Source organism: Myxine glutinosa, chromosome 1, assembly GCF_964187855.1.
Source record: "Myxine glutinosa chromosome 1, kmMyxGlut1.1, whole genome shotgun sequence".
In the NCBI taxonomy this organism is placed as follows: domain Eukaryota; kingdom Metazoa; phylum Chordata; class Myxini; order Myxiniformes; family Myxinidae; genus Myxine; species Myxine glutinosa.
Genome location: NC_136261.1, coordinates 115284994 through 115308403, shown reverse-complemented (window position 1 = coordinate 115308403; position 23410 = coordinate 115284994). Strand labels below are relative to the sequence as shown.

The following is a 23410-nucleotide window of genomic DNA, read 5'->3' as shown; positions in this document are numbered from 1 at the left end:
CCTTACTGGACTTTCCGCAACTACCAATGACTTAACGACAACTCAAATTCATCCCGAGACCAGGTATATTTATTTACAAGAATGCAATGGTCACAGGGAGGGGATGTACAAGAGGCAATACATATAAATGATGCAACCCCTTACCCACTACACACCCACGGGACCATGCACACCCATGGTACCAATGATGAACAGAAGCCTTAATTATATATGCCTTAGGGCGCAGCAAGCACACCACGGTAGGGTGCATAGAGGAAATTCTGGCGTGAAGAAAGAATATCTATTGTGTGATACCTGTCGGGACACCGCAGGATGGTCACAATCCTGGCCGCTCTACAGGAACGAACAGCTGCTGCATTGCATCATCCGGGCTTGTGAGGAGAGGACAGGTCATGGCTCTGGCTTAGGCGGGGTGTGGCTCGGGCTGGATTGGAGTGCGAAGAAATGCAGCCTCCCAACAGCTGATTCTGGTGATATCCTGAACTTCCGCTGTTGCTCCGCCATTTATGGCCTCGGCACTTTGCATCATTGATGATGTGCCACGCCCCTCTCCTCTCACTCACCAGTGGATGTTGGCCCTGTTGCCACTTGGGTGGTCCATCCCTTTCTCTCAATCAGGAGCAAAGCCGTTTCTGCACCTAAACTGGTGACTCGTTGGCCTGCCAGAATTCCTAAAATATCATTTAGATTGATTCACAAAGGTAAGAACATTAATAATAGGCTCACAGTAATGGGGATTTTTAGGCCCAACCATTAGGGTAGGTAGAGGTCATCTATCTATTACATAAGCGACGCATATCTAATATCCCAAGTAATTACTTTACACTTATGCTATGACATTTAGTACGGAGATAACGGAACTATACGAAGAAATGTTAACCACTTGCAGTCATTTCCACAACTGTATTATGACATTTAAGGTAACTATCAATCCCAGTGGACAGAGTTTGTCGTATGACTTCCTTAGTTTGGTGGAGGTAGTACCATGAGCTTTGTGGTTTTATGTGGAGATGGTTCACAAATGACTTTCATGTAAGGCCAATCCGCATGTCCCATCTCATATCTTCTAGAGGTGATGCCGGTCCACTTTGTGATTAAATATTTAATGTATTATTTAAGGTAACCAGGGTTGAGCACTAAAATGCTACTTTGAAATGGCAATGCCACCAAAATCCTCGCAGTGTCACCTACATGTAAAAATATAAAACAGAGTTTGTCTGCCAAGTGGCCATTTAACATTTGTTATGCATCAATTACACTTTGTTTTACTTTTGCGACTTCGTTGGCATCTTCACTCACATTGATGTGACAAATTCAACACTCTATTAGAGACCTCTTTGTAACACTCTATCAGAGACCTCTTTGTAACACTCTATCAGAGACCTCTTTGTCGACCCCTGGAACATGTGGAATTGTTTCTGCGGAACCCGCCCGAGACCTCTTCACGGACCCCTGCCTCACTACCGTAAAACCATTAATTCCTTCCCTTTCACATGGTTACCAATGACGTCATGCTGGATTTCCCCCGTTTTTGATTTGTCAAACAAAATAAGCCCCCTCCCACTCCTCCTCCCCTCCAAACAGCCCTGTTAGACTTTAAATCACAGTTGCATGCAGTTCCAAAAATCAGAAATTCAATTACTATATCGAGCTTAACCACGATACAAATCAACTGAAAGCTTTAAATCGCAATCTCAAATGCAATCGCAATCATCTGGCTTTTAAGCCTTATGAGCATGGCGAACTTCCGTGAATTGGCAGATTTCTGCTTTTTGTGCTTTGAAAGCAAGTCCCTTCTTTCTCTCTTTTTAAAAAAAAATACTTATTTCGACAACAGCAGAGGCCAAAAATGGTCCACATTTCCTTCCCGCCTCCGATTTGAGCCGCTTTGTTTAAAAATATATATTTAACCTATCATTTGAAATGATCCTTAATTATTGCACTTCTTGAAAGTACAGTATAATTATTTATTTCTTTTGTACCTCTGCCACCAAAGGTGGATGGAAGTTGTTTTTTCATCCCTGTCTGTCTGTATGTTTGTGAACAAGATATCTGAAAAAGTTGTGGACGGATTCAGACGAAACTTGGTGGATATATCGGGTGTGAGACAAGGATGAATCGATTCGATTTTCGTGAAGATTCGAATCCGGATCCAGATCAGACAATTTCTTTTTTCAAGTGATTCTTCACCATTGAGTGAAAGGAACAAAAGCGATATGTAGCATGATATCACAAAAAGTTGTGGACGAGTTATGACACAACTTGGTGGATGAGCTGGGTAAATGACAAGAACAAGATGATTCGATTTTGGTTCAGATTCGAATCCAGATCTGACTTATCATTGGATAGAAAACGTAAACTGTTCAGCCTGGTGGAGGTATGCACTCTACTGAGTGCCGTTCTAGTTTTCGAATGCTTCAGTTTCTTCTTGACGATGGCTGATAGTAAGCGCAATAAGGATAGTAATAATAATAAGGAGGCCTATTTTTGCGTATTTAAATCGCTCAGTTGCATCAAAATACTTTCGACTTATACAATTAAAAAATTTGCAACATATCTGAAAAGTTAATGGTTTCACATTTATGATGCAATTTAAAACATATTCTTCAAAAAAAAAAAGGCGACAATGATTTTATTAATGTTGACAAATGACAATGAATAATTGATTGTCAATGAATGAATAAAAGACAGTAATTGAATAATAATTATAATTATCATAATTGAATGAACACAATTTTTGATTTTGATAGTTTTTAATAATTTGACATTTTCAATAATTTGACTTTTTTTTTCTTTTAATTTGATGACTAATTTTTGACAATAATTGAATAAAGACAATAATTTTTGATTTTGATAAATTTTTAGTAATTAGACATTTAAAATAATTTTTTATAATTTTTTTATATCTTAATTTTATGACTAATTTTTGACTAATTGAATAAAGACAATAGTTTTTGATTTAGATAATTTTAAATAATTACACATTTAAAATAATATTTTTATATAATTTCTTTATATTTGATGACTAATTTTGACAATAATTCAATAAAGACAATAATTTTTAATAATTACACATTTAAAATAACTTTTTAATAATAATAATTTATTTTATTTTATGACTAATTTTGACAATAATTCAATAAAGACAATAATTGTCAATGAATACTTGACAATAACGATGGGCAAACATGGGACCCTCAAGTACAAATTCTCAGATTTTGATTATATAACAATTGCTCTACAAAATCTCTACAAAGTCGCTATAAAATTAATATTTTGTATGCAACTTGTGGCTGGTGGTTGCATTATTGTTGGGAGCGTGCCGATCATGCAGTGCCCCCTGTTTTCAGTAAGCTGGTACTCATGTTGCTGACCTCGGAAGGATGAGAGGCTGAGTCAACCCACCTGGTGTTGTTTAGCAGCACGACAGGGGCTCAAACTCGAGACCCGAAGATCTTAAGGCAGCCACGTCAACCGTTGAGCCAACACCAGGCTGACTCTACAAAATGGTCTCACTGGATGTGTGCCTATCTGTTTCTACACTCCACTGCTCTTTCATGGGATGTTCCTGACCTTTGTCCTGGCAGTGCATTGTAAATATCAGATTGACCTCGTGAATTATAAATGATATCTCTAGAATAACTGACAAAGTCTTCGTTCCACCGTGTCCCATTAAGTTGGGGGTCAGTGGTTCATAGAGCATGCATTGTTGGCTTTTGCAAACCAGCTGGCTCTTCCTGACATTTGAGTGGAGCATATTTATAGGCAGGAATTTGGAGCTTGCCCAGGATACTGGCGATAACACACCAATCTTTGTCAAAAGACACAGTAGGATCTTTAGCATCCACCAGCAATCAATGGTAACAGATGAGCCTTCAGCTGCATGACTGACAGGTAGAGCACTTTTCAATTTAATTCCCTGTCTGTGAAATACTAGTCTGACTGTATGAGGTCTGGTCGAGGATTGAACTCGCCCTATAGTCCACTCGATGGCAAGTGTGCAACCTCTGCACCATCTTTTCGACCAGAATTTTAACGGCTAACAACATTGTAAGTCCTCACACACTGGACTTGCAATTGAAGACCCGAGTGGAAGAAGTACTTGAGTCACAAAATATAACACTATGCAAAATTATTACAGACATGGATTGTTACCATACTATAGATGGAGTTCCTGGTTCTAACTCACTTCTTCTTCCACTCAGGTCTTCCATTACAAAAGTAGATTTTTAAAATGTATTTAAGATGTACTTTGGTAAGTTATACATGTTCATGAACCTAAAAGCACAGAGCAGACTAATCTATACTATAAGAGAGCCGTTTGTCTCTCTGTCTGTCTGTCTGTCTGTCTGTGCATCGCCATTTTCTCAAATATGGCTGAACAGATCTTCGTCAAACTTTCAGGGTTCATCAGCGAGTGTCAAGGAATGGTTTGGGAAATGTATTTTTTGAAAATTTTGAATTTTTTTTAAAAGGTCGAGTTTTTTGGGGGGGATTTTTAAAATATCGCTCTATAGTGCCTGAGCCTTTGTAAGCCTGGTGTTGGCTTAGCGGTTTGGGTGCTGGCTCGGGATCCTAGGATCCTGGGTTCGGATCCCGGTCGATCGCTGAATTAACACCAGAGGGGTTGATTCAGCCTGTCATCCTTCCGAGGTCGGCAAATTGGGTACTAGTTCACTGGTAATTCCCTGTGTGTCGCAAGAGGCGACTAACAGGGTTGGTGGCAGGAAGGGCATCCGGCCATAAAACTGCTTCAAAAAGGGGCCATGGTGCCCAAAAAAGGCCAACCCCTGCTCTGTGGGGAAAAATGGCCTCTAAAGGTGCACAGAGCAGACTAATCTACACCATCGTGAAATCGACTAATCTACATTGGCATGAAATATGATATTAAATTATCCCAGATTAGTGTGTGTGTGTAATACTATAATAAATATAAATTTTCCTTAGTAGGTGTAGGGAGGTGTTTTAGGCACCCACAAAAAATATATAAAAAAATTAAAATTGATTTCTTCCAAATTCCAACAGGATTAGAACATCACTGTGTAACGCCGGGTACTCCGGCTAGTCTGTTTATAAAATATACACAGCAGATGTAGCTCTGTGAAGACAAATTTTTAGTCAAAATGTTTGGAGGTTTTGCCATGCCTTGCTCGTGGTCAAGCTAGGATTGGGCCTGCAGACACCATTGTGCTGAGTTTCAAACCGCTCCTCAAGAGGCCACGCGGCCCTTTTAACTTCCGGTTCTGTTACAGGGCTCGTGTAAAATATTGATGAGTGGGAAAGGCCTGGCGCTAGCACTGCTGGCATATCGTTGGGCCCGAGAGATACAAATCGATCCTCCTGGCCATTTGCTAATGGCTCTGAGAGTGGAGCATGTGAACCTATTGGTTAAAGGCATAAGGTGGAGTAAAAGGAAAACTGCGAGTTAGTGGATTTCAGGTAGAGATGCATTGACAATAAGCTTTGTTGCTTTTGTAAGGCAAAAAGTGGAAGGCAAAATAAGTTTTAAAAAATAACAACAACTGTAAAGTTGTTTACAGATTTAAACAAGATGGAGAATTGCTTTGAAATACATATATTCCCTACTGATGTGATATTTTCTAAGTCAAAAAGGGCATAACTCTGTCAAAAATGGACAAAACACCCAGAAACGTGAACTTGTTCCATAACTTATCATAATTAAGCCTTGTACCAAGTTTCAGTTGAATATGTCAAAGGGCAAGGGTGGAAAGTCTGAAAAACCACTGGTGGGACAGACAGACAGACAGACGGGCGGACGGACAGCAAACCCATAGGGGACTCGTAAGCAATGTGAAATGTAATTAGTGCTGAAAATATTTGACATTACAATGTTTACAACTGTGCTTATCAAAATGAAAGCGAAATACTGTACTGGTATTTAAGAAATAGGACAAACACCACAAGAGATTAATTAGATCCCCAGGTGGACAAGGGTTCTTCTGATTCTGATGCACCTGATGCACCTGATGATTCTGATGTTCTTCTGATTATTTCAAAAACCGTTGAACATTTTACTTTCAAATTTCAGATATCTATTCCTCATGACATTATCTCATCCGTATTAGATAATTGCTGTGATTGGCTGAATTATATTGCCATGGCAATGATCTTGGTGACTTGGCTTGTGTATGTGACATTTCCAAAACCATTCAACATTTCGCTTTCATACGAGTATTACAGATATCTATTCATCATACAACCCAAAAGGTGGGGTACCTGGAGTATCAGCTCCTTGTTTTTTTTAATACATGCTCCTTGGCTCGTGCAGAATCACACACATATGCAGACAGATACATGAGACAACACCAGACTTGACTTTCACACAAACACAGCCACTAAGATTGAGGGAAGTGGAGTCACTTCCCTCAATCCGCTGAAGTGGAGTCAGTCACATTGAGGGAAGTCTGGGAAGAAGTCACTTCCCAGGGTACTCTGGGTAGCAGCAACATCATCTTCATGACATCACTTTTCTCTCCACACTCAGCTGGGCGAACTAGGAGGAATTTCCTCCTCCTGATGGAATTGTGAAGGACAGGAGAAGCACATGGCTGCTAGACCCAGGGAAAGGATTTTAAGAACAATACAAAAGGGGTTGCGTCACAACATGCGACAATTGCGACATAGCACTAGTTAGCGCATGCACATGCCTCAGGAATTTTCTGCTGTGGTATTCAGCAATGAGTGCTGTTTTCCTCTTGGCCAGATCTATCGTTAGATATATCCATGTGCTGTTTACCAATTAATATGCCAACCCTGTCTGTATTGGGCAACAACATCCTGAACCATTATCTGGAAACGATTATCTGGACGTGCCATCTAAGAATCTTGATGGGACATGCCCCATGAAATCTGTTGTACATCAAAATCACTAGTATCGGAATTATTGTACAACCACAATGGCAGCAAATACATAATCTACCAAGATGTCCTGTGGTTTTTATTGTACATTGTATTATTGTACAATCACAATGGCAGCAAATACATAATCTACCAAGATGTCCTGTGGTCCCACGTCACAATGACTTCTTTGGCTGGACATTGTCCCGTCATTATACCATATTAGGTAACTCTCTTCTTTTTTTGACAATTAAGCATGATTTATGCTTGGCAGAAATATCATGATCTCTAGTGCAATTGCGCCACCATGTGGAATCGGTATGTGTGGCCATTTGCAGGACGTCGTCCACATCTGATGAAATTCCATCTCATCTGGAAGTTTTGTGTAATTAATTGCAAGCGGTGACCATAAACAACTAGGGAGCTGCAGATGGAGGAAATGTTGAGTTGGATCTTGGAGACGGCGTGAAGCTGGAAGGTGTGAAAACATTTTGCTACCTCGGAGACATGCTGAATGGAGAAGGTGGATCAGACTCGGCAACGGTTGCTGGAGTGAGATGTGCATGGAAGAAGTTTCGGGAACTGAGTGGCGTGCTGATGTGGAGGGGAGTGTCGTTGAAGCTGAAGGGAAAGGTGTATGCTGCATGTGTGAGAAGTGTTATGATTTATGGAAGCGAGACATGGGTAATGAACGTAGAGCAGCAACGAAGGCTGGAAAGGGTGGAAATGCGAATGGTTCGGTGGATGTGTGGAGTATCGTTGAGAGAGAGAGGAAGACAAATGATGAATTGCGAAAGATGATGGGAATAGAGCCTGTGATTGATGCTGTGAAGAGCAACAGGTTGAGATGGTTTGGTCATGTGTTGAGGAAGGATGAAAGTGACTGGTTGAGAAGAGTGATGGAAATGAATGTTGAAGGAAGTAGAGGACGGGGAAGACAGAGGAAGACTTGGCTAAAGGTGGTGGAAGAAGAAATGCGGGCAAGGGGGTTAACAAGGAGAGATGCAAAAAATAGGGCAAAATGGAGAAGATTGTCATGGGGCCCGCAAGGCTAACCCCCGCTCTAGCAAGGAAAATGGCCTTAAATTGCATGTTGTTGTTGTTTGTTAGTGACCATACAACCTAGTGAAACTGATTAATGGCTGTGTAGAACCTTTCATGTTATTCATAACCTGTAGGCACAGGTAATATTTTACAGAGAAGACCTCCCAAACTCCTTAATGGGTTTATTAATTGTTAGCCACTTCTTTGTGCCATTTTGGTTTTGCATATCATGGATTTACTTATAAATAAGAAGATGGTGAAGACCATTCAATCTAAACAAAACACAGTAATGTGCCATTTCACAGCCAACCAGAGACCCACAAAGGGAAGATATACCTGTTTCCACAGAAAAGGATGCAAGGTTTGAGGCGAAGTGACGGCTGCGCATGCGCGTTACATTCAGCGTCATGTTGTTTTTGCGTCGGTAGAGCCTTTATTGGTATACTAGTGGGCCGGGCCTGTTGGTCCATTGGACCAAATTTTCATTGCCTTTCGCTGCCTTGCAGCATAGCTGCCTGCTGTAGTGCTTGAGCATTAGCTTACCTTTCATCAGGGCTGGATGTGCTTGGGCCAATGCAGAGATGTGGGGGGAGAGGGAAGAGGAGGAATGGGATTATATGTCCGTTATTGTTATTGCAAAATTATACTAATATTGTTATTGTTGTTAATATTATTAGTATTAATTAATAGATGCTTTCTTAGAATGTTATCATTGTTTTTTTAATTTTTGTAATTAAAATGCCATGTTGGGGAAACACCTATTAAGCTGCTCAATACACCTTAACATGGTGTGCGTTTAAAACATGGGAATTCCTCTGGAATATTTGTAGTTAATTAGCCTAATCAACTCAGGAGATCATAATGATATTTTTGGTGTATCACATTCCACATCAGAAAGCTCCATTATAACTCCACAAAAAACATGCCACACACACACATACACACAACTCATCCATTTATAGTAGACATTGTTGTAGAAATTACTTGTATGCGCCGCTTATGTAATAGTTAGACGATGTCTCCCTTTCCCAGTGTCTGTTTCTAAAATTATCAACCCATTTGAACCTATTTTTTCATGTCCTATCCTATGGAATCTGTTCTAAATGTCCTCTTTTAGCGTGTGCTAGGCCTTGAGGCGCTGTTCAGTTGGGGAAAAAAGAGACTCGGACCACTCCAGATCTGAGGGGGAGGGACTGCCCGGTTGACAACTATAAGATGGGCATTCCTCCCTCACCCACCAAATGGGTTTTCGGGCCAATAGTAAGTGGGAGTGGAGGGGCGTGACATGTCATCAATGACATGAGCGGCCGAGGCTATGAAAGGGAGATGCAATCGTCATGGGAGCATACGTACATGGAGCTGCGTACGAGTTGAATATGGGATGCTCTCCAGAATGAGCCTGTTTCTGCTGCAGCCCAGAGCCATGCCTCCACACAGCAAGCCTCGCCCACTCTCCCCCACTTGTCCTAACTCCTGTCTGCAGCGGAACTGTTCCTTGCCTGCCCGTGGCACTCTTTGGGATTCACTGTGACCTACATATGCAGAGAGGAGTGAAATATATTTTTTATTCTGTCTGCCTGTCTGGCAATGAAACCAAATTGAAAATCATTCCAAACAGGAAGCTTACTGCTGTTAAGGATGTTATAAAGGACAGAAACAACAGGCATGAAGAACTAGTGTAATGTGTTCGATATGGTAGTGGAATCGACACTGCATCAACGATGGTAGAACTCGAAATTTATTTATTTATACGACTTTTAAAATATTTATTTTATTTTAATTTAATTCTATACTTGAACACTGCAAAACACAAATTGCCTTTTGGCACTTTCAAATCGTTCCGTTTAGCATTGCTTGGACATGTTAAATAGAGTGGTATAAGATTGCTTTAATAGAGCTAAACTTCCGGAATTTGTTTCAACGACATCTGTCAAGATCTGTCAGCCAACCCTGTTATGGTGAAACTGCAAAAATCAAGACTCTCTGCTCACCTTCACTCTTTCATTCCTCTTTTTCCCGCCTCTGGAACAAACTCCCACACTCTCTTCAATCCCACTGGTACTCTGTACTGTACTGGTACTCTATGCAGAAAAGCCTTCTTATTGATGATAAATGTTACTTATTTCATCTTGTTTTACTCAATTGTTCTAACTTTTCCATTTAAAAGTCTTGTTTCTTACATTTATTAATGATTTTTGGACTTAAATTTTGTGAGGCTAGAACGTATCTCATTGACTTACAGTCACGTGAAAAAGTAAGTACACCCCATGTACAGTTTTGACTTTTTAACATATTTCAACATACAGCTATTTGATCTTCATTTCAACAATATTGATAGATAAAGGTGATATAATATAACAAATATCATGAAACATTTACATTTTGTAGTCCATTGTATAATTTAAATAAACATAAATGCAAATTTCGCATGTGGAAAAAGTAAGTACACCCTTGGATCTAATAGGTGGTATTGCCCCCTTTGGCAAAACAACCTCAAGTAGGTGTTTCTTATAACTGTCTACCAGTCTCTGACATCGACTGGGAGAAATTTTTGCCCACTCCTCCATGCAGAATTCTTTCAGCTGTGCGTTGTTTGAGGGGTTTCTTGCATGCACAGCTCGTTTCAAATCCCCCCACAACATCTCGATGGGATTTCGATCCGTGCTTTGACTTGGCCATTCCAGAACCCTCCATTTCTTTCTTTTCAGCCATTCCTTGGTGGATTTACAGGTATGTTTAGGGTCATTGTCATGTTGCAAGGCCTTCGGTTGAACTTCAACTCTCCGACAGATGGCCTCGCATTATCCTCAAGCACCCTCTGGTACAATGAAGAATTCATAGTGGATTCTATGATGGTGAGCTGCCCAGGCCCTGATGCAGCAAAGCTGCCCCAAACTATAATAATATTTCCACCACCATGCTTTACAGTTGGTGTCAGGTTCTTGTGGTCAAATGCTGTCTTCTTTTTCGCCAAACATGTCTTCTAGTACTGTGGCCAAATAGCTCTACCTTTGACTCATCTGTCCAGATACACATTGTTCCAGAAGGGCTGGTCTTTGCCAAGGTGTTCATTGGCAAACTTTAGTCTTGCCCCGATGTTCTATCTGGACAGCAAAGGTTTCCTCCTGGCACACCTCCCATGTAGATCAAATTTGTGCAGCCTCTTTCTAATGGTAGACTCGTGCACTTTGACATCAACAGTGGCAAGAGCTACCTGTAGGTCCCGTGATGACATTCTGGGGTTCTTCAAGACTTCTTTCAGCATCTTGCGGTCTGCTCTCGGGCTGAACTTGCTGGGGTGGCCTGGCCTGAACAAGTTGGCAGTTGTTTGGAATCTTCTCCACTTGTAGATGATCTTCCGGACAGTCGAATGATTGATTTCAAATTGTTTGGAGATCTTTTTAAATCCCTTCCCAGACTCGTAGGCATCTATAACCTTCCTTCTGAAGGCCTCAGAGAGCTCTTTTGATCTAGGCATGGTGACGCCGCACACTTCAACAACAAAGAGCAAACCAAACTAAATGTCTGAGGTTTAAATAAGACAGGTTCCTCCAAGATCCTCTCCAACGATGTTCTAATCATTTGCACCTGAGCTGGTGCACCTGATTCTAATTTTAGGTATTTGAAGTAGTGATAAATGTCGGGGTGTACATACTTTTTCCACATGCGAAATTTGTATTTATGTTTATTTAAATTATACAATGGACTACAAAATGTAAATGTTTCATGATATTTGTTATGTTATATCACCTTTATCTATCAATATTGTTGAAATGAAGATCAAATAGCTGTATGTTGAAATATGTTGAAAAAGTCAAAACTTTACATGGGGTGTACTTACTTTTTCACGTGACTGTACATGTTAGAAGTTGTTCGCTATTCGCGGAGTTTTACACGAATGGTAACCCCTGCGAATGGTGATGTTTTACTGCACGTAAAACACTGTGCGGGGTAACGTGTTCTATGAACTCTCTAGTTCTATTTGCATTAATTGTTGGCCCTATCTTGCACTTGATTTGACTCTCTTGGGAAGTTCTTGAGTTTGCTCAATTTCTTCTGACAATGAGGCTACATCATCGGCAAAGTCGAGATCACTGAGAACCTTTGGTTTGACTCTTCTATTTTTTTCTTCGTTCTAGTTGGAATGCCAATTCTTCCTCCTTGTCAAGATAAATGACCATTTTGGCTGAGCTTCAAGACGATTTTAGCCATACTCTTCAACCCCATCAAAAGAGAGACAGTAGATTGTTTTGATAGATGCTCTTTAGGTAAAGGATTGACAAAGGAACAATGGACATCTGAGTACTGTACAGTGCATTCAGAAAGTATTCAGACCCCTTCACTTTTTTCACATTTTGTTATGTTGCAGCCTTATGCTGAAATCGTTTATATTCATTTTTTCCCTCATCAATCTACACTCAACACCCCATAATGACAAAGAGAAAACAGGATTTTAGAAAGTTTTGCAAATTTATTAAAAAGAAAAAACTGAAATATCACATTGACATAAGTATTCATACCCTTTGTGATGACACTTGAAATTTAGCTCAGGTGCCTCCCATTTCTCTTGTTGCAGTGATGGTTGTCCTTCTGGAAGTTTCTCCCATCTCCACACAGGATCTCTGCAGCTCAGCCAGAGTGGCCATCGGGTTCTTGTTCACCTCTCTTACCAAGGCCCTTCTCCCCGCCCCGATTGCTCAGTTTGGCCGGGCGGCCAGCTCTAGGAAGAGTCCTGGTTGTTCCAAACTTCTTCCATTTAAGAATTATGGAGGCCCCTGTGCTCTTGGGAACCTTCAATGCAGCATAAATTTTTTTGTAGGCTTCCCCAGATCTGTGCCTCGACACAATCCTGTCTCTGAGCTCTGCAGGCAGTTCCTTCGACCTCATGGCTTGGTTTTTGCTCTGATATACATTGTGAACTGTAAGACCTTACATAGACAGGTGTGTGCCATTACAAATCATGTCCAATCTATTGAATTTACCACAGGTGGACTCCAATCAAGGTAGAGAAACATCTCAAAGATGATCAAGAGAAATGGGAGGCACCTGAGCTAAATTTCAAGTGTCATAGCAAAGGGTATGAATACTTATGTAAATCGATATTTCTGTTTTTTCTTTTTAATAAATTTGCAAAACTTTCTAAAATCCTGTTTTCTCTTTGTCATTATGGGGTATTGAGTGTAGATTGATGAGGGAAAAAATGAATATAAACGATTTCAGCATAAGGCCGCAACATAACAAAATGTGAAAAAAGTGAAGCGGTCTGAATACTTTCTGAATGCATTGTCTATCGTAAATGGAACATGAACCCAACCTTTGTTCACAGCATCACATGTCAAGTGCTCAATCTATGTTGACAACCATCACATCTTGTTTTGATCTCCATCTGGCATGCTTAAACTTATTGTGCTTTAAGTATGACAGGTTTTTGGGATTTTTCTGATTGAGGTGATGTGTGCACAGATGACTGGGAAGTGCTGGTCATTGTGGCATCGGTCTGTGTGCTGCTGCTTATTATCGTGGCGACGTCGATCTTTCTCTGCCTCCACTTCCAGAAAAGGTGAGGTTGGCGCTCTCGGAGCAAGTGACGATCACTTTTGGCAGATCACTTTGCCAGCACACAGATCCTTTTTGTGCTTAACCTCCTTCCTCCCCAGAAACAGTGGAAAGAAAGATGAATTATTCTCTAATTTATTCCCTTCATTTCTCTCATCTCACATCCTGCCTCAATCTCCCAAATGGAGTAGGAATCGTCCCGTGTGATTGAAATGCGGAGTCCCTTGAGCCCCTATTCCCCAATTACACTTAGCTGCTTTGAGATCTTAAACCCCATTAAATTTGTCCACCTTTCTCCACATGGTTATAATGTGATTATTTTGTCTCCCCCTTTGCCTTACGCTTTAGCATCAAGGAGTTCCTTTGCGTTCGTGATCTCCCCAATCCGATCATACAATGGCTGATAATGGAACAGGTATGTTATGTTATCTACATCTTGTTCGTGTGTGTCTCCATCGACCCTGACTGCGTATATCAACATGGTTGTTTTTATCCTCGTTGCTGTACCACCCAAATATACACAGACGGTTAGTGTGAATTTCCAATTCTCAGTTTTTGCTGGACTTCTGGGTAGGGGAATCCAAGTTTTACTGGAAACGGGTAGCAAGCAAGCCCTGACATTCGACTGAATGTCCCTTTAGATTTGTAAATTTTTCAGGGTGGCACCGGTTACTCGTCTGCTCTTCTCGAATGGCACAGTGGGGTCTCTAACATTCGCAAACTCGCTATGACACTGGTAGACGGGTCCTCCAGCATAACATCCTACAGAAGGAACCAGCTTTAGAAGCCATTTTTCCCCGCAGAGCAGGGGTGGCCTTTTTCTGGCACCGTGTTCCCCCTTTTTGGAGCAACGTTTTATGGCCGGATGCTCTTCCTGCCACCAAACCTGTTAGTCGCCTCTTGCGACACACAGGGAACGAGAACGCCACTCAGTAGAGCGCATACTCCCGCCGTGGGTCAAGTTGGAATAGTACGATTTCACAAAAGTTTGAGGGAGTAGTTCAGTGACAACACAAGACAAGACAACACAAGACAGACACCACATATATATATATATATATATATATATATATATATATATATATATATATATATATATATATATATATAGAAGATAATGTAAAAAAAAAACAACGCAACTTCACTTACATTTTCGGATTCAGCATTAAATTCTATATAAGTGAGTGTATGTTGAGGCATGTGTGACTTCAAATAAAATTGTAAGCCAGAAAAACGTTCGTTTCATTCCTTAGGGATACAACATGTAAAACTGGCCCAAACGTGAAAACAAAACTCGCTCATTTTAAGTCGTACAAGCTAATGCGACCACTCATTCTTCTGGGAAGAATCCCGTGCACATGCTGGTCACACTTATAACTCACCTAAGTCTTTATAAGTTCATCAAATACTGACACCGCGATTGACATTCGCTGAGGTAAATGGTGATATCTCTTCTGAGGTAAAAACAAAAACCAAAAAAAAAAAAACAGTTTTAAAGCATTATACGTATCAAACGATACATTTTATGAAACGGGGAAACCTAATACACAGTTTGGTGGTTTTAAAATGACAGAATATGAGTTTATTAGAAAAGAAAAATGAACATTGAAGACGACGCTGCTAAACAATACACCGCTCTAACGCATAAGCATGAGTTTAAACTACATTTACAACAAATATGAAAACTATTTTCATATCACAATGTTAAATATAGAATATATAAAAGGTAATGTTTAAAAAAAAAATGAGCCCTGTTTTCCAATGGTAAAAAATTCCCAAAATAAATTCCTGGATCCAGAATAATATCCTGAGCTTCACCAAAAACTAATCAACCCTTCCTTATCCCAAGGGCAATCATCCCACCAACTTTCATCCAAATCCGTTCAGAACTTTTCCAGATATCTTGGTCACAAGCACGAACACACACACACACGGACACAATTGAATGCGTTGCTCCCTGGCGGGAGTAATTACCAGTGAACTGGTGCTCAATTTGCCGACCTCCGAAGGATGACAGGCTGAGTCAATCCCCCTGGTGTTAATTCAGCGATTGACTGGGATATGAACCCAGGTATCCTAGGATCCCAAGCCGGCACCCAAACCGCTAAGCCAACGCCAGGCTTAACATCCGAAAGAAAGATGGCGCTCAATGCATCGTCCTGCACGCAAAGCGTTAGTATGGCAGTTTATAGCTGGGTGGAGATTTCAACCCATGCTAGACAGCTCAGGGGCAAGTGTGCGTACACCTGTCTGCCATCCTGCAACCCCACCTTGCCAATCTTTGCAAACTTATTAAATATATATTTGTAGAAATAGCATCAAAAACGCGCACGCCCAGCATCTCGCGGCCCATCTCGGACTGGTTGAGCCGGTGTGGATTGACGGCTGGGTGATTTGAAGGCAGCCGTGTAATCACGAAAATGTACGTGCTACAGGAAAAATGGTCCCGCATTCATCAGCCGCTTATTAACGAAATGACGTTGTGTGAAAGCGCATTATGCAATGAATTACCGCACAGTGAATACATTCAGAAGCATTTGGAATTGCAGCTGTGCGTGTTCAGTAAAAATGTCCCCATTTAAACTTACAATTTCGCACTCTTGTTTTACCCCCCAAAAAAACTTCAGCCTCGTACAGGTGTGCAACACTTTCAAAAAGATCACAAAATCATCTAGCAATGTGTTTAATATTCCCAAATTTACCGCTATTCCGATTAGCAAACATAAGATGCAAAGAGCATCTCGCATACAACACATTGCGTTGTCGTTTTGTACTAGAGCTGGTCAATTTCTGGAACATTCTTGCTAACATGAGCAGAGTGCTGTGAATTTGAGTGCAGAATTTATTTATTTTTTCAACTGCAGAAACCAACTCGTTGCAAGTTTTTGAGGCTTCAGGCAGTTATGTGGTCATTCATCATCCTTCTTGATCCAGCCCCTGATAGTTCGAGTAGGAAGCACAGGGCATGGAAGCAGGCTGCCCCATTTGGCATGCCTCACCACAGCTGCATGAGGAGGTGGCATTCATTTTCCAGACTTCTTTCGTAGAGATCTCTTTTTCTTTTCTTTTTTCTTTTCGCTCTCCTCAAAATCACCAACGACCTTCTCCTCTCCTCTGACGCTGGCAACCTCAACATTCTCGTCCTCCTCGACCTCAGCGCTGCCTTTGACACCATCGATCACACCATCCTCCTCACCCGACTTGAATCCACCTTTAACGTTACCGGCACTGCCCTCTCTTGGATTAAATCATACCTCTCTGACAGACGCCAGTTCATCTCCATCAATAACTGCAAATCCCCCACTGCTCCCCTCCCCCAAGGTGTCCCCCAAGGTTCAGTTCTTGGCCCCCTCCTCTTCATCCTTTACCTGTCCCCCCTCGGTCACTTAATCCGCCGTCATGGTCTCCAATTCCACTGCTTCGCCGATGACATCCAGCTTTTCATCTCCACCAAGTCCGTCTCCACCGACACCCACTCTATCCTGACAAACTGCATCACTGAAATAAAATCCTGGCTTCAAATCAACTTCCTCAAGCTTAACTGTGATAAATCTGAAATAATCATCATTGGCCCAAAAACGCTCACAAAATCCACCCATAACTTTGCCCTCAACATCGACGGTATCCCAGTATCCACCTCCCCTCACATCCAGAATCTTGGCGTCATCTTTGACCAAACCCTTTCCTTCGACAAATACACTAAACAGATCACAAAGTCAGCCTTCTTTCACCTGAAAAACATTGCCCGTCTCCGCTCATCCCTCTCCTCCACGGCTGCAGAAACCCTCATCCACGCCTTCATCACCTCCCGTCTGGACTACTGCAATAGCCTCCTCTATGGTTCACCCTAAAAAATCACCAATAAACTCCAATACATTCAGAACTCCGCTGCCCGTCTACTCACCCATTCCCGGACCCGTGACCACATCACCCCCGTCCTTTACAAGCTTCACTGGCTCCCCATCCCCCAGAGAATCCAGTACAAAATCCTCCTCTTGACATACAAAGCCCTCCATAACCTGGCCCCATCCTACCTGGCTGACCTCCTCTCCAGACACACTCCCACCCGCAACTTTCCGCTCTGCTGGTACCAACCTCCTGACCCCCTCCATCCGGACCAAATTCAGATCCTGGGGGGACAGGGCCTTCTCCATCGCTGCTCCCACCCTCTGGAACTCACTACCTCACACCATCAGAGACTCCTCCTCACTCACCACATTCAAAACATCACTAAAGACCCACCTGTTCAACACTGCATTCAACATTCAACCCACAGCATTTAACCCCTGACTATCTCTTCTCCTTCTCCCTCCTTTTGCTTTAAATATTTCCCTATTGATTCTTGTCTTTTTGCAATTGTTGTTTTCATGTATTGTTATGCATTATGTTTTCCACTCTGTCAAAGCGCCTTTGGGCTTCTGGAAAAGCGCTATACAAAATAAATGAATTATTATTATTATTATCTCCTTTCTAACTGTTCACATCAATGCAAGTTCTTGTTATGTCACTGGGGGTTGTTTTTTTGCGTTTTTGCCTCCCCTTTGAGACCGGCGCTACATGCGGATGTAAATGGCATGTTTGGTGCAGCAGCTTTGGTGATGACATGAGGCGGTGTCGACGTCATCTTGAAACACCTGTAACATGGTGAAATAACTTGCAATCAATGCTGAACATCCCATTTCTGAATTAGCAAAAGGATCTCTCATTGTTGCACAGAATTCCGGTTTAGCAATATAAACAAATACATAAAAAGATTATACGAAGAAGCCAATAAACACATCAACAAAACCAATTACAAAATTCCAAGTAACTGGCAAGTTCATTTGATTTTGTATGCTCAACAATAAAAATGAAATTACATTTCAACAAAATATTCCCATGAAATGAGGCCTCAATTCATATGGTGCAGAGGAGAGAACATCCAACCTCCCAGATTCAGAGTGGACGCTCTAACCACTACGCCAGATAGTCTGGTTGAATACGCTACGGTGTCTGGTTGACTACGCTACGGTGTCTGGTTCACTACACCACATATTCTGGTTGACTACACCACGTATTCTGGTTTACTATGCCACATAGTCTGGTTGACTACGCTACGGTGTCTGGTAACTACGCTACGGTGTCTGGTTGACTACGCTATGGTGTCTGGTTGACTACGCTATGGTGTGTGGTTGACTACGCTACGGTGTGTGGTTGACTACGCTACGGTGTCTGGTTGACTACGCCACGGTGTCTGGTTGACTACGCCTCGGTGTCTGGTTGACTATGCTACGGTGTCTGGTTGACTACGCTACGGTGTCTGGTTGACTACGCTACGGTGTCTGGTTGACTACGCTACGGTGTCTGGTTGACTACGCTACGGTGTCTGGTTGACTACGCTACGGTGTCTGGTTGACTACGCTACTTCGCTACGGTGTCTGGTTGACTACGCTAGAGTCTGGTTGACTACACTACGTTGTCTGGTTGACTATGCTACGGAGTCGGGTTGACTACGCTATGGAGTCTGGTTGACTATGTTACAGAGTCTGGTTGACTACACTACGGTGTCTGGTTGACTACGCTGCAGAGTCTGGTTGACTACGCCACGGAGTCTGGTTGACTACGCTACAGAGTCTGGTTGACTACGCTACGGTGTCTGGTTGACTACGCTACGGTGTCTGGTTGATTACGCTGCGGTGTCTGGTTGACTACGCTACGGAGTCTGGTTGACTACGCTACAGAGTCTGGTTGACTACGCTACAGAGTCTGGTTGACTACACTATGGTGTCTGGTTGACTACGCTACGGAGTCTGGTTGACTACACTACGGAGTCTGGTTGACTATGCTACAGTCTGGTTGACTACAGTATGGTGTCTGGTTGACTACGCTACAGAGTCTGGTTGACTACGCTGTGGTGTCTGGTTGACTATGCTACGGAGTCTGGTTGACTACGCTACGGATTCTGGTTGATGACCTTTGAGGGAAAGCTGAAGAGTTTATTGTTGTCATCATGGGAAATTCTGCCTGTTTCCTGGTATGGCTGCAGATCCAACACATCTGCACTCCACCTTTCACATTTTGCCCTGGCTGTGCCTTTTCGGGCTGCCATCTACTTCCTTGCTCCAGACTATACCTTTGTGTGTTGTATTTCACAATTGTGATTCCCTTTTTCTTTGTTTGTATGGAGATTGGGCTGAGAGTCTCTAAGACCGTTTTAAGACTGTTTGGGAGACCCCAACTGTTCAGAGTTGGCCTCGCAGGTTGCACTATTTCGGAGAGGAGTTATTAATCCCTCGTTGCAGTGCCTCTCGTAACCTAGGGGAGTATTTTAGATGTGGCAAAGGTGCCACCACAAACTCTTCATTGAAAGATACCATAGGATCTTCAAGATCCACGAGCTATTGCTGGCAGACAGGCTCCCAGATTCACATCCATCCGACAGATGGTATACGTTGCTTCGATGAAGACGTCTGCTGTTCCAGTCGTTGAAATCTCTTTATACAGGTGCTCTTGTTCACCCGCTTCCACTCAACCAGTCACCTGTACTCTTTAAAGCTGACATGTCTGGTTGGTTGACTACGCTACGGTGTCTGGTCGACTACGCTACGGAGCCCATCAAACGCAACCTCAAACTGATGATAACATGTCGTGGCAGATGAAATGTAAAATTGTCAAACTGAGAAACAGTTTGACTGCACCTGCCATAAAGTCACAAACGTTTCAAATTTGTGGTGCTAAATGGGCTGTCGTCCACTGATGACGCCATTTGGAGGCTTCTAAGCATCTTTCGTACATTGAACAAGTCCTGGAAATGTTATTTATTTATTTTTTCCAAAATAAAATCTCTTTAAGCTGTTGTTCACCAAAAACGACGAAAACTTAAATTTGGCAGGTATGTTCATTGTAAATTTGGAGGAAGCTGATTCAATATGCACACTCGTACTGAGCACGCTGCATGTTTAGTTACCGTCTGACGACTCGCAGAGAAATTTCATCTGATACCTCGAGATGATTTATATTTTTCATTTCAAAATGGAGAAGGTGGGATTCAGTTCTTTGTCCGACCCATAAAGATCAACATTAGACCAGGACTGGAAATTCTTCTTCTTCTTTAATTCCCCAATTATTATCACGTTCTTGTGAGCTTGCCCTGGATAATTTTTTTGGCCTAAGTCTTTCGCAAACCGGCTGGCTAAGTATTTAAGGCAGATATTTTGAATTGGCCATTGTGCCGGCGATAACGATAGCTAGCCTACTCTTCACAAATGGCACCCTGGGATCTTTAACATCCTTCAACTAATTCCAACAGATGGGACACCCAGTTTAACGTCCATCTGAGGGACGGCACACACATTGATAAATCACCCTGCCTGTGAAACTCCAAGATGACAGATTATAGCTGGGCCGGGATCCAAACCCAGGATAGACAGCTTAGAGGTGAGTGTGCATACCTCTAGTACCTCTAGGCCATCCTGCTAGCCCACGACCTAAGGTAAAGAACAGGCTAAGAGAGTAGACACAGGATTTCTGCACAATTGAACCTCAGACCCTACTCATAAATTCAAACTCTAAAATGTTTTCAAAAAGGGCCTCCCAACTCACATTTCCATTAATTTTCTGATTAAGCGAGTCAATTAAAAGGACAGGCTACTGTCATTTGGCTCAAGTCAAAGAAAGGTGAGCGATTGACAGCAGCAAATATTTGAATGAAATGTTTTGTTGTTAATTACAGAAGGGCAACACTTCCTGGAGTTAAAAATATAATATTTTCCTCTCTCTCCCTCTCCACAAGGGCCGGGGCACCGGTTGCTGCCCACGACCACCCCCTTGTCGTGAGCGAGATGCCACTGAGACCGAGAGCGTTGTCATCGTGGAGGAGCTGGGCCCAGACTCTCCTTTTGACCATCCAGCTTCCCCCATGGATGAATTGGAAAAAGTTATGCACAAGAGCCAAGATGGCCGTTCACTTGGTGGTGAGGAGACCAGTGGTGTGGGTAGCTCCCGACCCTCTTCTCCAGACCACCAACGTTCGGTCGAGTCTCTCATTCTCCCTCAGACGAATGATGAATGCATGATCGGTGATGAAGCTGGAGAACCCGCAGCACTCATCTCGCGTCTGGGGTATGACCGCCCTCGTGCCAAGCCCGCGCCACTGTCACTCGACAAGGCCATGCGCTTAGCAATCGGTGATCTGGCACCACCTTCCCCCGAGGATCCACCTTCTGAGGTCCAGGCCTACTCTGTGGTGGAGTTGACCCGTAATGATATAGCTGGAATGGAAACAACCTCTCTGGGTGCCAAAGCACCTTATGCTGGTCAAGGACATTCTATGGCCTGGCCTAGTTTGGCTCTACGGCCAGCCGCTCCATCCTGGGACTGGCCCGGTAGTGATGCATCAATTCCAGCTTCCAAAATGATTGTTAACCCTTCCACACAGCCTCATCCTTCACAAGGCAAGATGGGTGACAGCTTTCTCATAGCAACGGGGGTACTTCAGAAGCAAAATTACACAACACCGCATGTTGAAGAAATACCGCCATACCTGCCACAGCTCTCTGGTGACCCAGACTACCTTCCACAGTGACGATCCACCAATAAGCATTGTTCGTTCCTCCTCGCTACTCACTTCCTGTGGGTTCTTTTGCCGTTCCACAACTTGTGATTCCTCAGTCAAATCCAACCTTCATTTCTACCTCCCAACACTTAAGTTTCTGTCTACAATCTGGGATTTATTTTCATTACAAGTGTACACTAACTCCTGTTTTATCCTACAGGCCCTCTTGTGGATTAAAACTTTCTAAACGTTCATGTACATCCGTCTTCACCCAAAACCACCTTGCTCACGGTGATCCAGAAGGTTTCTCCAAGTGTTCTACACGATTGCATTGTTCTCTTAACTTCATTCTGGCCTCGTCTAGCTTTGGGCGAGAAGTTATGCCGTTGTTCTTGCAACTCTCCGCATTGACGCCATCTTAAGGTGCTTTTTACCTGACTTCCTTCTCACCGGGACAGCCGTGAAGAAGTCAGGTTGACACACTCGAAGAAGGCAATCGAATACGGATGAACCGAATTGTGTTGTGAATGTATAGGCACTGCATTAATTCCAATTGACATAGTCGATTATTATAAATAGTCTGTCGTCCTGTTAGTACCTTGTTGTTTTGGAAGTGTAGATCGGACACGACATACCTTACTACTGTGAACTGCTTACTCATTTAAACTTAGTATAAGTGTAGATTTGACATCTTATTAACACCTTCGGTAAAATCAGTGCATTTTTGTTGGGGTTTTTTTTCTCCTTCTTCTCAGAATAGCAAATCATAAGCCGCTTTTGTAATACGGATAGACACTTTTAAGCATCCTGCTTTTGGTGCCGTGTCATTCACCAAAGTGGGAAGAGGTTGGTATTAAAAAAAAGTACGGGTGGCAATCCACCGGGTGCTATAATGCCATGGTATTTAGAGAGCGGCTATTCCTCTCGATCCAAGAAAATGCTGGACGTGGAATCGAGAAGGTTTTGGTTGCACGAGGGAAGAACAAGAACTTGAGGATAACAAAACGTGTGCAGCTGTGCTCAAGATGGAAGATGTCCAAATTGAAGGTAAACCGCAGTTCTCATGGCTTTCGGCGTGTCCACGGTGGGATAACATGACTTGTTTTGAACTTAACCAGTTGCGGAAGACGGTTATTTGTCCATTTGTTGGCCACCAGTCTGCTTTAAATCAGTATTCACATTATGTAGAAAATGTGGGCTGCTCACCGTGTCTTGTACGTTTGGATATACATATAAATGCATACACTATATTATCAATTTCTTCTAAGATGAAATACTATAGACAGTCAAGATGTGTAGGATTAAAATTTTATTTTTGTATCTTTTCTTTGGCATTCCTTTGCTGTACAACTTGCATGCATTGCTGGTGGAGGTGAAGTGTCACCGCTAAATAAACGTACTCCGTGTGCACCAATCAAA

The 23410-nt window shown here is 42.4% G+C and overlaps 1 protein-coding gene across 1 annotated transcript in view; it reads left to right on the top strand.

Moving 5' to 3' along the window:
- Positions 1–23410, top strand: part of LOC137427798 (interleukin-6 receptor subunit beta) — a 142286-nt gene extending 118876 nt beyond the window's left edge. Inside the window, exons 15-17 of the mRNA XM_068117548.2 lie at positions 13366–13462; positions 13807–13873; positions 21230–23410. Coding sequence (XP_067973649.1) covers positions 13366–13462; positions 13807–13873; positions 21230–22021 — 956 coding nt within the window. The 3' untranslated portion in view covers positions 22022–23410. The remainder of the gene's footprint in view (positions 1–13365; positions 13463–13806; positions 13874–21229) is intronic.